Raw genomic sequence first — 13,938 nt, 5'->3', positions numbered from 1 at the left:
GAAGAGAGAGAACATGTGAGAAGGAGGAATTAGACTACGGTAGGAGACAGAACAGGCTGTTAGATACTCCTCTCCGAAATCAGGTTTTGTCATATGCTTCCAAGGAAAGCACGGCCTCAAGCGAGGTGGATTTCAAATGAGATTGGAAAGCACCACTGAGGCATACAATAAGAAATGGCACCTGAGCAGAACAGTTTCATGATCCAGCAGTGCTTATTTCTGAGCTTATTTGTTTCTGGACCAGATGTGCTTATATGCACAGTTTACTGTTGCTGGACGAAGACAGTCACCAAAAATTACTTTTCATCATGGCCACCCTGCTCTTGAACCTCATTTGCCTTCAAAATTAGCCAGTAAGCCCCCTTGCTGAACGCAAGGTCTTCCCTGACCCTTCCCTAACCTCAGAGGCCACGCTGCAGTCAGAATGTAGCCCCATAGTCTTTCCATGACATGACATGGACTCACTTTTGATTTGTCAGTGCAGGAGGAAATCTCACCTGCACAAACCTAGTCTCTCCTCTGACACATTTCCAACCTGACACACAGTATGTACGTGAAGCGATTCTTGAAATGAAACACGTCTGGCCACTCGTACGTGCACATGAAGAGACCCTTCATGACACATTTACACTACAGCTTTTTTACATCATTAAAACACAGCAAAAAGGTCTTGAAGAGCATTTGCTTACAGAAGCAGATTTTAAGGTTGAAAGGGGCCATTTGGATAAGTTAGTCTGACCCATGGAGGACACAGCCCACTGAATTACACAAAGGGCTCCTTTAGATACTCATTTACACCCGCTTCCAGGTTGGTTTCCACTACTGGATATGAAAGCCTGAGGGTAAATCAGAATGGGATCCTTCCTTCTTCTTGTGCGCTGAAACTGCTTAGAAACCTCTCTCATCTGTCTTCATTTCACAGATGGGTATTACTGTCCTGGGGGAAGCAATGCCCACACCAGACATCATCCTACCTTGCAGTGTTGGTGAGAGCACATTTAACACTTAGAAACATCTCCTCTTTCCCTCCCATTCCCATAATTTCTTCATTTGAAAAACCAAAGAAAACAAATCATGTTACATCCTTTGTTTTATAGAGGGCAGCTCAGGACCTCCTACTCTTCCATGGAAAGAAAATTTCTTTCTGGTACAGTTTCCATTATTTATTAGCTGAAGGTGGGGGGAGAAATGGTATTTATAGGATGCCTAAGGCCATGTACACTATAAAACAGAAATAAGCCAATACAGCTAGAACACAACTTAGTGGCCTATTGTGCAACAGTTTAAAAAATGTACACTCTCATTATGGCCCTTGAGAATATCTCCTCCCGCCAACACCAGTGGAAATACATTTATGTGAGCCATAAAAAAGCAATATTGTTTTAATCAAATCATTAAAATGGGTGTGCTGCTATCTGCCCACATCCTGATATTTACTGCACATCCTGACAAGACCTGAGATTTGTATAGACCGTTCTCCTGCAAGGTGTCAAGTGCTTTCATGGACACTGGGCCAGTGTAAATCCGCGTATCTCCCCCTGTGACTTTGGCAGATCTGCATCAGTTTACATCAGTCCAGGATCTGACTCACTAGCTGATCCAAAATGTCCAACATGGCATGGGTACTATTCTTCCCATTTACAAGGAGAAAAAGCATTCAGAACTCAATGTCAAATGTTTTCTTGACCTTTTCCACTTAGAGAAATGGAAACGAGACAAAAATTCATATCTTATACCACAGCGCAACAACATCTGACCAGAGATGCAGCTTGCTCAAACGCAATGGTGATTGAATTACAAGGCCTTGCAGGTGGTATGGCTCTCACTGCACGAAGATAATCCATGTGAGACAGCCTCAGTCAGGAGGAGTCTTCAACCTGAATCATCCACTCAGTGTCCAGCTCAACAGTCACTCAAGACTTGGAAGATGAGTATTCAGCATTTTCTAAAAGACACATGCAGTGGAGGTATTTGGGAGTAAGACAACACCTTGCTTCCCTTGCTCTCCCACAAATATGTCCTCCAAAGAAACATGGCATGAATTTCTCATGTCAGAAAAAGAAATCGCAGCACACCCTTGCCAGGGCTCTGTGCACCTGCTGGTATTCTCAGCACTAAGGAACTGTGCTGGGAAGTCACCCATTACCAACCAAGTCCTTGACACCAGACAGTAACTGTGCACTGACATTCTTCTGTTCTCCCTCAAAAAAAAAAAAAAGTTCTTTTTCATGTTTTAAACAAACCATCAAAGCTCAGAAAGCTCAAGATGAGTGAGGCACACTCAGTAAAGAGTACTCTGGGGTACTCTGATACTCTGAAACTCATTTCCCAGCATCCAAGGAAGATTAATAATGAAGTCACTCTCAGAAAACACAGAACTGTCTTGAGTGAACAGAAAATCAGGGCTGCCTGAAGACAGAGCATGAGCTTTGCAACCAACTCCAAAGTACAGCATGGAGCCACGGGATAAGGCTGTCCCAGAGGCACATGAACCGAGCAGAGCAAGGTCCTCACATTAAGCTTCTTTAATCCCCAAATCACCCCACCTCTATGGAACTGATTCAAGCAAACATCTTCATCCAGGGAAGCACTGGAGACAGAGATTTCAGCCTGTGTCTGGACAATTTCACCCCGTAATCAATGGGAAAAAAAAAAAAAGAAAGCTCCTCCTGACCTTAACGGTACAATCAAACACCAAAAGACTCATTCCCTCTAGAAAAAAAACTCACAGATTAAAGGAGACCCTTCTGTTTCAAGCACTGTATACAACAATCTTTTCACTTCTAGAACACAGGAGAGCTGAGAGATGCGCCAGTAAGGGAAGTCTAGGCTGTTTTCCTGCAGCAGACAGTAGGAAATTCGTCCAGGTGACATCTACTTACCCTGAAATTCTCAAACCTGCAAAAGAAGCACCTTACAAGCTCTTTCACTGGGTCACATCAGCAGTTACAGTAGTCTGCCTCTTCTTCCAAGGTACTGGAGAACTCTGAAACGGTGCTCCCTTTCTCTGGTATGATGACACAGAGGCATCTTTTCTCTTGCTATTAGACTGCAACCCCCGTGTTTCTTGAAAGCCCCAACTCTCAGAGGCTTCTGGTTACATCAGAGCCACCCTTCTCAGCATCAAAATCAAGGTCCTGGTTTCCCTGATGGTACAGGAAACATGACTTTACGCTATCCCAAAAGGCAAGAAACAAAAAACAAACAGAGGGAACACACATCTTGCTAAGAACCCGATGTACAGCAACCTTCAGATGTTCACAACCACTAAGGTGCCAGGGGAAGGCTGTGACACCACCAGAGTGAACTGGGACAGCAGCATCGGATGGAGACAGACAAGGGCTGCTTTGGCCAAACTGGCTGTATTCTCAAATCAAGGCAGTTCAGTGCCCTTTGCGTCTCCCTTATTATTTTAAAAGGCAGACAAATTTTAAAATAAAATCAAGAGGCACAGCGTCTCTCCCTGTCTGATCCAGTCACTAATAAGGGAGGTTTCTGTTCACTGGCACAGATTTTCTATTGAGCAGCAAACGCAGCCTCTCCACTGTCCACGTGTCGGAAACAAAGCCACTTCTGGGCTGATGCTTTCCATATGAAACAGCAGCTCCCGTCTTTCTTCTTCCTTCTCCCTCCTTTCCATACTTTACTACTCACATGGCAGCTGTAGTGGCTTGTAGATGAGTGGAATGTTTTCTTCAGAGCAGCATAAATTTTCTAGGCTGACAGGGGAGGCCAAAAAAAAGAAAAGCAAAAACCGAAACCCCAAACCAGGATTATTTAGTACTCATCACCAGCTCAAAGCAGACAGCAAACTCTGCAGGGCTGGCATCCTACAAACTGTTCTAAAGCCACGGGGAAAAAAAACAAAGACCCTGAGCCCCTCACCTCACTTTGCACACTGGAATGTGGGGCACCTCAGACTCAGCAGCAAGCCAGAGGTGCTAAGGGAGGATGAGTGCACTGACTCCTCACCAAGTGGCACCGCACCTCACTGGCAGCAGCTGAGCAGAGGAGAGAGAGGAATGACCAGCAATTGTGAGGAGCCAAAGAAAACATGTGACTGTGCTGTTCCTGTGCATCTCATACATCAACATGCTTGCCAGCTCCTTGCCCAGAGGGAAGGAGAGCAGGCTCCCAGGTGGGAGACCAGGAATATCCACACATTGCTTAGGGCATCACATAGGATTGTGGCTGCAGTTCACAAAAGACACAAGAGAGTCACAGGATACAGAGTTTTGATACCTTTTACTAGAAAAATTGCTAATAGCTGGGAAAAATTAATCGAGTTTTAGGGGCACAAGCTAAATGGAAGGCTAAAATTGATAACAAAGCTGAAGCTGTTAGCCAAACCAAGTCTCTCACACTGAATATATGGTCAGGTCCTCAGGAAAAAGTCTAGAAAGTAGAACTGGTTGAAACATTTTTACCAAACATTCTCAAAAAAATTTACATTTTTGCCCAGCCTGAAGTGTTTTATTGGAAAGTATCGGTTTTGGAGTCACCATGTCATCCACTGAAATTTCACAAACCCAGGACGTAATCTGGAAGGGCAGACATGAATCAAGCAAAGCCACGAATCAAGCAAAGCCATGAATCAAATCTGGGTCTCCAGCAGCACACCTTAGCCTGTGATGTGGCCAATGTCCATTTTGGGTGCAAAATGCAAGCAGACAGGAGCACCTCTCACCCCTTCTACACTTCTACCAACTGTGGCCTTTGCTTGCTGGAACTTTTGTTTTCCACCAAGCCCTGGTGGAAAATAAAAGCAGGTAATCAAAGGCAGTCCCCTACTTCACCCTCACCAGCACAAAGCAATTCAGCACAATGCTGATTCCCCTCCCTTGCAGGAGTGAAAACAACTCAGCAGAAATTGCAAATGTTTACAAACTCAAGAACCCTCCTTATGCTCAAAAATGAACTTTGCCCACTCAAGAGTCAGGATTAAAACCAAATGCCTAATAGCACAGTAGCCTATTAGTAGTGAAAGCATTTTTTAAATCTAATTTACTTGTCATACTACACGCATTTTTCCTCACCGCACAATCCAAGCAGTCATTTGCACTTTGATTTCCAGTCACTTCACTTCAGTTGCACAGGAAGAATGCTGCAGTGTGAGAGCTGCAAAGGCAGCACGTGGGCAAGACAATCCTGTCCATACAAACACAAACCCTGCTTCCAGTGCTTTTTTAATTATATAGTTGGAGATACTTCCATTGATTGCTGTTTCTGTCAGAACATGTTGGTTTATGAAGGTCCATCATGGCCAAATATCAACTCTATGCCAGTGTCCCTTTAAAACCGACCTTGGGAGGCTGCAGGTTTAAGGGCAGGATTTGTAAATCACAGCATTAATTGGAATGTCTCAGAAGAGCTTCCCACAAGCCACCGTCCTTCTCCTTCACATCCCTCCCCATCAATCACACTGTCTCACAAGCACACCCAGGTCACTGCCTACCTCTCTGTCCCTTGCGGAGTAGGAGCTGTTGACCCCCACGTATGATTTAAACCCCAGCTTTGCACTCTGGTCCACAGTGCTGGGAAACAACCAAGAAGATTAGGATATGCAAGACGTGATTTATAAGCACCATGTTCAAAACTGTTAAGACACTTAAAGGAATATGCCTGCTGGATCTTCAGCAAGCATTTATACACAATCTGTGCATAAATTAATCGGACTCCTTAGTGTATGATGTAAAGTATACCATATGCATCTTAATAGTTCTACAAACAATAATGCATGTAATGAATATGCAGTTGCATTGAGCAGAAATGCTCTGGATTGGCAAGGATCTTTCAAATATAAGAACAGGGACAGGGCGGGTGCCTGCTTTAAAAGAACAAGGAGCAGAGCAGCTTAATATATTAGAGCTGATATATTAAACCTTTAAAGAAAAAAAAAAATCCATGCCTCCTTGCCCGAGATTCCTACACTCAACTCCAACACTTTTAGAAACTTGGAGCAAGTGCTCAAAGTAATGTTATGTACAGGTTGTCTCAAAGGCAACACAGAGCTCCGGGAAGAGGGATTTACACTTACCTTTCAAATCCTTATTTTCATTAGTTCAGAGCAGCTATGCTGCATCCAGCCGAAGGTTCCCGGTGCAGGAGCTGTCCTGCACTTTCAGCACCTGCCGCCTGCTGTGGCGGGATCTGCGCCGGCAGCTTTGGAGGGGCTGGCTGCCTGTCTCCCCATACCAAGTGCAACCTTCTCCTATCCCAGCTACAGTGCTCGAGCACCGCAAACCCCCAACAGGAATCCTCACAGCAGTCCTACGAGAATGGAAGATCTGCCAACTCATCTAGTAACTGAAAAACTGCAAAACAAAGGTTTGGTGCCCTGATGAAATTCAAGATACCCAACTATCTTTGAGCATAAAGGCTGAAATTATTTCTTCTAAGAATGGAAATAAGACATGAAACCTGCTCTCACAGGCAGCCTAACAACCTGAACAGCCAGGCAGCCTTCCTCACCAGCTGTTCAAAGAGCAGGGATGGCAAATATAGCCTGGTGAACGCAGCAATATGCAAGCTTTTTTTGGCATTCACACCTATCTCTGTACTGCCAGCTCTTGAAATGCCACAATAGTGGTTGGAAGTGCCATGGTTTTATTTTTGATAATAATAAGACAAATCTTCATTGGCTCAGAAGCAAGGAAAGTAAAAAGAACATCACATCAAAAAATAAAAAGTCTGTGACGTTAAACACAATCTCGGTGTCTCAGGAACCAGGCACATGAATTTTTTAACTCAAAGTGGCAATGCTTTGAGACACAGCCAAGAGAGTGCCAAACTCAGACACTCAAAATACACATAGCACCTATCAAGACTGAAGCCAATGGAAGAAAATCAAGACTGTCTCAAATACAACAGCACCAAGCTCGGGAAGACACCTGTGTCACATCCATACTCCAGAACTGCTCTCTACTCAGGAAAATTTAGGAGGAGGGGGGCTCTTTCCCTGGCAGGTTTGTTTTGTTTGTTTGCTACAGAATCAAGCTGAACCCTGCAAAATTCAAGTGAATCCAGATTCATCTGGACCAAAGCAGAAGCATCCATAGTACAAACAAGACCACCCTGTGGCAAGAAGAAATTCAGCAATTCAAGTGAGCGATTCCTGCAACTTGAGCCTGAAAGACACAAGAAAGGTACTCCCAGCTCCTGAGTGTTGCTGGGAGCTTGGAAGTAGTGAGGGCATTGTAAGTGAATATGCAAGAGAAGGGGCAAGGAGGCACTTGAGAGTCCAGGAAAACAAAAAGGAAAGAAAGAGGGACTCAACACTATTCTTGAAAACACCTTCATTAACTCTCTAGAATTCAGGCTTACTATCAAAAAGGAAAACTGTCACCAATTACAAAACCTGTGAATAAGTTTTCTTCCCCTGTGCACTATGTGACCAATTTCATAGGAAATGAGGTGTACTATTACTCCACTGCTTCATGTAGCGAACACCAAGGCTGCCCAGCCAGTGAGCAAAATCCCTTTGCTTTGTAAGGACAACTACAATAAAGGTTGTTCATACGCAGCTACGGAGTCAAACAGAAGCAGCTTCCTTCTCACTTCCTTATAACACATTTCCCAATGTGGAATGGGAAAGCAACACACTGTGTGTTTCTCAGTGAAGAGTCATTTGACAAGGCCTCAAAAAATATGACAATATCCAGAAGATACCATTTGCCTGCACCCTGGAGAGCTTAAGTGTGAAATTATTGCCTGGAACTGAAGTTCTGCTGCCATTTCCATACGGAAGTATCACACTGCAGACTTTCTGTATATCATGATTTTTATGTAGCCTTCTCTAATCTATGCATTGCTTATTCAATGGGACACACAGAAATACGTGGGCTTGGGGGAGGAGCAGTTAGAGCACCCCCCCAAAAATAAGAAAATAATTTCTAGCTGAGTGCCCACAATACAATTGTGCTTTGCTTAAAGGTATTTACTCCATTTCAAAATCACTTGACACAAGTCACACACATCATCAGCCATTTAAGACCTGTAACATGGACTGCAGGGCTCTACACTTTCATAATGCCAAGAAATAATCACAACAACATATTCTGTAATAAAGGAATCATGAAACAATAGAGACACCAGTTTCAAGTTTGTATTTCCTCTCTTTCTCCATCTCTTTCCGTAAGGTGATAGGAGCATGCTTTCAACACGCAGGGCAAGCAGAGACCCTGCAGGTATAAATGGACCAGTGCTCAGAGTCTGAAATACACTACATTACACATGTGGCTGTTCTTGGAAGTCAACCATTTCTGCAAGTTATTCTCAAGAGGCATGATGTACTATAAGCACTTAAGAAATGTGTTACACTGTGACTGGAACCAAGATGAAATAGCAATATTAAAAGAGATAGTTTAGTTTATGTAGTGGCCAACTATGCCATTAAACTAGAACAATGGAGATGATGGGGAAGCAGGAATGTTTTCCAGTGTGATTTATTCCTTTCCAGTAGCGGTGGAAATTTTTCCTTACAGGCCTGAAAACGACCCTGTCTGCCAAACAGAAGTCAGCATGAAGATATAAGAGTTCTGCTAGATTAGTCACCTTGGGATATTCTCCTCTCGCACAGCACAAGGATCTCAAAGCCCTTTGCCAAAATGGGTCAAAACTCAGCCTCCCAATCCCACAAAGATCATGCCTTAGCACTGTTACTGTCAGTTACTTCTGAAAGGGGGAAACTGAGGCTCAAAGACTTGATTAAAAACATGCAAAGCAAGCTCTACAGTAGAGGCAAAAGTGAAACAAAGGCTTCCTTGGTCCTATGGTTTACAGGACGTGCATCTCTCTTGGAAGAATCATTTTTTGCTGCAGCTGAGAGAAACCAAGTCAAACAAGGCAAGAGGAAACATTATCAGGCAAACGACATAATGCTGTTTCCACTTCTGCCAGCCAATTAGACTTGGGAAAGGCAGGCTCTTTTAGAATAACCCAGAGTTTTGCAACTAAGTCCTGTCGATTTTATACACCTGCATCAGCTACGCACATGGTGACCCTGTGCGTGTACCTGCTCTTTGTTCTCAGACACTATATGAATTGTCATGCTAGAAGCTACCCTATGGCCCCCACAGAATAGGAAGAGAGCGCTTCTCCACACAAGGATGGAGAGTCCCGAGTCCTCCAAGGGGCCTACGGAGAAGGATAACAGGCACGGTTTGAAATGTTACCCATAGGAAGAGACATGTCTGACTACAAAAGATGCCTTCTGCACACTGATCTTTTAATGATCCCCAAAATGCCACTGTGAGGGTCCAGCAGGAAGAACTAACTGAAGCCCCACATCCAGCCCTTCCCAATTCTCAGCCTTGCTCTCGCCCTCTCTGCAGCGTGGCACACAGAGTGGGACCATGTGCAGCTGCACGGACTATGCTCCTCAGGGTCACCTCCTACCCATTTCCTTCCCCTGCAGAGTAATGAGGCACTCTTCAGCCTCACACTGTCTCTCCCAGCAGTCTGGTTTCAGTCTTGGGGACGCCATACCAGACAGATACCCCTGAGCAACAACACACGTGGCCAGAGGTCCTCAGGCTGCACTGCAGAAACCACACAGGTGCTGAAGTCTCCCACTACCCCGCGTCCTGAACTGCAGAGTCAGCCCGTAGGGACAGAGAGCAACTAGGACAGTTCAATCAGAGTGAGGGTGAAGCACCAGGCAGAAACAAACAGATGCTGAGATACTAAGCCAGCCAACATACAGCAAACACCTCATTCCAATGTAAAGAGCCCACCTCTTCCTTTCAGTGCTGTAGTGGCTCAGCGCTGCTGAAAATGCTAAACAAAGACTAAACAAAGTTCCCTCACTCCTGATTAAGCTGTGCTATGAGCTATGCACTAGATCCCAACCTCCCCACTCCAAGAAAAAAATCCTCCTGACCTCAAAAGTGTTTTGCCTAAAGGAATACATCCAAACCTAACATAGTGAAGCTAAGCTTTTGCTGCCTAATACCCAAGCCGCCCCTTCCCAACATGTGTTTTAAAATAACGTGAAACGCATCATGGATTCAGTTCCAGCTCCCATGTCAGGTATTTCCACTTTTGCAATGTAAATTACACCCAAGGCAGAGTGAGGAGTTTTTTTTGTTTGTATTTTTTCCTTATAAAAATGAAACCTACAGGACAGACAACAATCCCTTCCTACACAAAATTTGTTTAGTACATATTGCTGGGTTGCTCACATTCAACTCTGATGCCAGTAGTCAAAAGCAGAGATACTGAACTTGTTCACATTCTCTTGCAGTGGGAAGGAAGAAAGGGAGAGAAGATCAGCTGATTGCATGAAGCATTTAGCAACCTGCCTGTGCTGTCAGTGCCCTCTGTGAGTGACGGGTGTTTCACAATCGGAAACATGAGCAACTGCCCCAGTTGCGTAGTCCTCAGCCAGCAGCTACAAAAGCGTGGCTCAGACTCCAGAGAAAAGGAAGACTGGACTGTGACAACACTTTCACCCCAAAGTGTGGTCTGATTTTCAGTGGGGCAAGTGCGTCTTTTATGGTATCACAGTAGACAGGATTTCTAGGTGCAGAAGCCAACACGGACTAACCTCTCCACATCAAGCCCTCGTACTGCTAATCACAAAACAATTAGAAGTCACAACATAATAAAGAAGTCTGCTCTTGACCCACACAACTACTTTGCCCATTTTAAGACGCTGTAGCAATCTCCTAGGGTGCAGCTTTGCTGTTGGTAGAAGCGCTGCTCTGGACCCTCTGTGGAGATTGGGTATGGCACCAGAGTTCTTCATGGGAGTAGAGGCAAGACCCATTCAAGTGTTTTCACTCAAAATGAAAGCAGCTGCCTCCCAATTCTGACGTTTCCCACAGGTATCAGTCACTAGCGTATCAGCCCTCTTCCCTGGAGTCTCAACTGCAGCCTGACAGCTTTAAGGGATACCATTAGAGAGAAACATATGTGTGCACATGCATCCTTTGTCCCAAAGTTGCTACGGTTTCCCTAAAATAAATAAATCCCCAAGATCTGGTTCTATGTGCAAGTGATTGACAAGAATAAAATCAGGGTCTCTGTGTCAGTGGGTCTGCCAAGGCTGCGCAACAGCATGCTCTGTAGAGCCAGCTTCAGCTGCTCCCACCACCGATACAGCAGTTTTGCTGCCCGTTGTTTGCAAGGAGAATCCAAGCAGCAACAGGGGAATAAAAACAAACTATAAATACAGGATGTATTATGAAACATCAGGCACTGGCTGGAGGATCTATGGGGAAATAAGGGAAAATGTAATAAATTATTTTCAACTTCTCTTTTCAAACATATGTGAAGAATCAGTGGGGTTTAACTAGGAGAGAGTGAGTTTAAATTTTGCAGTAGTAACAGTGGTAAAGGGTACGTACATTGTACTGTATAAAATGAACTGCTGCTCTTCCACGCATAAAAGAAGGCAGCAGGAGAGGGAGTATCACACACAGCACTGCCTAAAGCATGCTGGCTATGTCAACAGATTATCTCGCTTTGGACTGTCTGGACTGTTACTAATACGCAACTGACTATGCAACTGAGCCAACAACAACGATGCTATGAAATTCATCTTTTAACTGAAACTATATTAAGCTCCTTAGTTTAATTAGCATGTTAAAATATAAAAGGAAAGCAGATGTGACCATCATGGATGTGCAAGCTGAATATTAATAACAAAAAGCATCCCCTCCCCCTCGGAGGATAAAGCAAAGTTGATCGGTCATTTTGCAAATTAAATCCTGAATGTGTTTGTAGGTGTCAACAAGCCTCTCATGTGTGTGCACAAAGCTGAAGCCACAACAATTTTACTAGGGTAAACGTTTAAAAATCCAGCCCTGGTCCGGCTGGATGACATTACTACAGTCCACGCGCTTCCCTGAAGCTCTATGGTCCACAGTTCTCCATACACATACTTCTAAGGAAAAATTAAACTAACATCTCAAGCTGTCACTTACTGGGGACCTAACACACATCTATGTTAGCCAAGACTAAGGCGAATGCTGGCAAGATGAAATCCAGTGGTTCGTTATTCTTACACCACAGTGCCACGAGTCCGTGAGCTGCATTAGCACCACATGTCATCCCACTCCACTATTCCTACCCACCAGCGGATATTTTTTTTTCTTTTAAAGAGACACTAGTTTCCAGAATTTCACCTAGTGCACCACCTCTGCCAGAAAATCACACCAAGAACCAGGACTGCCTCACAGTGTCCTGCCGTAACGAGGAATCCTGCCTTTCCCTTTCCCTCAATAACCCAGCTGATAACTGTTTACAGATCTAAGCATTTGGGCTCATAGTTCATTTTATACAACTCTTTTTCTCTGCAATCTACTCTTCTCCTCGGTCTTGTTTATTCACATCATCAGTCATCATTTTAATGCATTCCTAATACTTGATCACCATCTTCAAAGCATTCTGTCAGCATATTAACCCTACGGTGCCTCAAAACACACTGGTTTACTGTAACCAGCCTACGGCGTCATTGTTTTAAGACACAGCAAGAAACGTGTGTTTCTCCCCACCTTCTAAAAAAATAAGAAAATAAAAAGAATGAAAAATAAGTCACCTCCCTAGTTACAGAATTTAGCCTAAAATCTTTCCTAGTGCATTCGCACACCTGCTCACCCCCTATCTCTGCTTTAAGCTCCAATTTTTATTGGCATATACTAATTACCTGAAAATAAGAATGATCTACCCTGTTTCCACCAGCTGCCAGTTGTCAGCACTGGCTGGAAGTGATCAGCCTCGTTTAAAACAACAACAACAAAACCAAAAACCTAAGCTCAAAAATAAAACAAAACCAGTATTCATGGCAAAACCAAAACCCTGATGAACGCCACCGGCTCTCAGGTGCTGCCACGCGTGCTCCGCAAGGACTGAAGGCAGAAAGGGCTTGAATGTACTGCTCAGTCTCAGGGAAAAAAAAAAATATACATATTCAAACCCACGCGGAAAAAAAAAACACCAAAAAAAAAGCCCAACCGTGAATTAAATAAGAAAAAATAAAGTCAGAAACGCAGCCCCAACGCACCGACTGCCTGCGCTTAAGAGATTTACAGGAGTAACGTAAATGGTTCACCTGCTGCCAGTTCTCCTCCAAGGATGGCAAAGCTGAGAAGTAGCCGGTGTCGTGGACAAGCTGGAGTTCCTGGAATATACTATAACTAGCCAAGACATCCATGCTGCTGCTGAGCACGACCCTTTCTTTCTGCTTTTGTGTGTGTTTTGCTCGGGTGGGGGGGTTGTTTTTTTTGCTCATAAAAGAAAAGCGAATTAAAAAAAAATAAAAAGGAGAGAGGAAAAAAAAAAAAATAAATCAACCAATGATAGATCCAGCGTCCCTTTGGCTTTGTGTTGTTTCAGTCACACTTTAGAGAGGAGCGAGCAGCAGCGGAGGCAGCAGCGCGGGGGCCGGGCAGGGCGAGCGGCGCCGGCGCGCACCGAGGCACGTGTGGCCGTGTCCCCCCCCCTCCCCGCGGCCACGCGTGACCGGACCCCCCCTCCTCCTCCTCTTTATTTTCGGGAGACTCCCTTCCCTTTTCCTTCTATCTCCTTCCCCGTTCCTTCTATCTTCTATCCCTCTTCTCCCTCCCACGCCAAGTGCGCTACCCGCCCCCCCCCTTCTCCCCCCGCTACCCCCCCTCCCGCGCGCATCCAGCGCGTGACCATATATGGTAAACGGCGGGGCGGGAGGGGCGGGCCCCGCGGCGGTGACTGAAGTCGCCGTCGACCAATGGCGGCGCCGCTCTGGGAGCGGAGGGGGCGCGGCCGGCGCCGGTGATTGGTCGCTGAGGCGGGTCCCGCCTCCCTCTCTCTCCTCCCCTCCCCGCGAGGCGGCGCGCGAGCGGCGAGCTATTTTTAGGGCGCTATATAAGGGGGCGGAGGGGCGCGCGGCGGCGGCAGAGCGGGGTGCGGGTGGCGCTGCGGGCGGGACGGAAGGAGCGGAGCGCGGTGTCCTCGGTC

General features: G+C 45.3%; 1 protein-coding gene across 2 annotated transcripts in view; it reads right to left on the bottom strand.

Moving 5' to 3' along the window:
• KLF7 (KLF transcription factor 7) overlaps nt 1–13,421 on the bottom strand; it is a 63,559-nt gene extending 50,138 nt beyond the window's left edge. For both annotated transcript variants that reach the window (XM_069860799.1, XM_069860800.1), the window contains exon 1: nt 13,055–13,421. In XM_069860799.1, coding sequence (XP_069716900.1) covers nt 13,055–13,234 — 180 coding nt within the window. In that variant the 5' untranslated portion in view covers nt 13,235–13,421. The remainder of the gene's footprint in view (nt 1–13,054) is intronic.
• Nucleotides 13,422–13,938: the final 517 nt, after the last annotated feature.

Source organism: Phaenicophaeus curvirostris, chromosome 7 (assembly GCF_032191515.1).
Source record: "Phaenicophaeus curvirostris isolate KB17595 chromosome 7, BPBGC_Pcur_1.0, whole genome shotgun sequence".
NCBI classification, from domain to species: domain Eukaryota; kingdom Metazoa; phylum Chordata; class Aves; order Cuculiformes; family Cuculidae; genus Phaenicophaeus; species Phaenicophaeus curvirostris.
The sequence above is the reverse complement of the archived record's forward strand: the minus strand, read 5'-3'. Positions and strand labels throughout refer to the sequence as shown.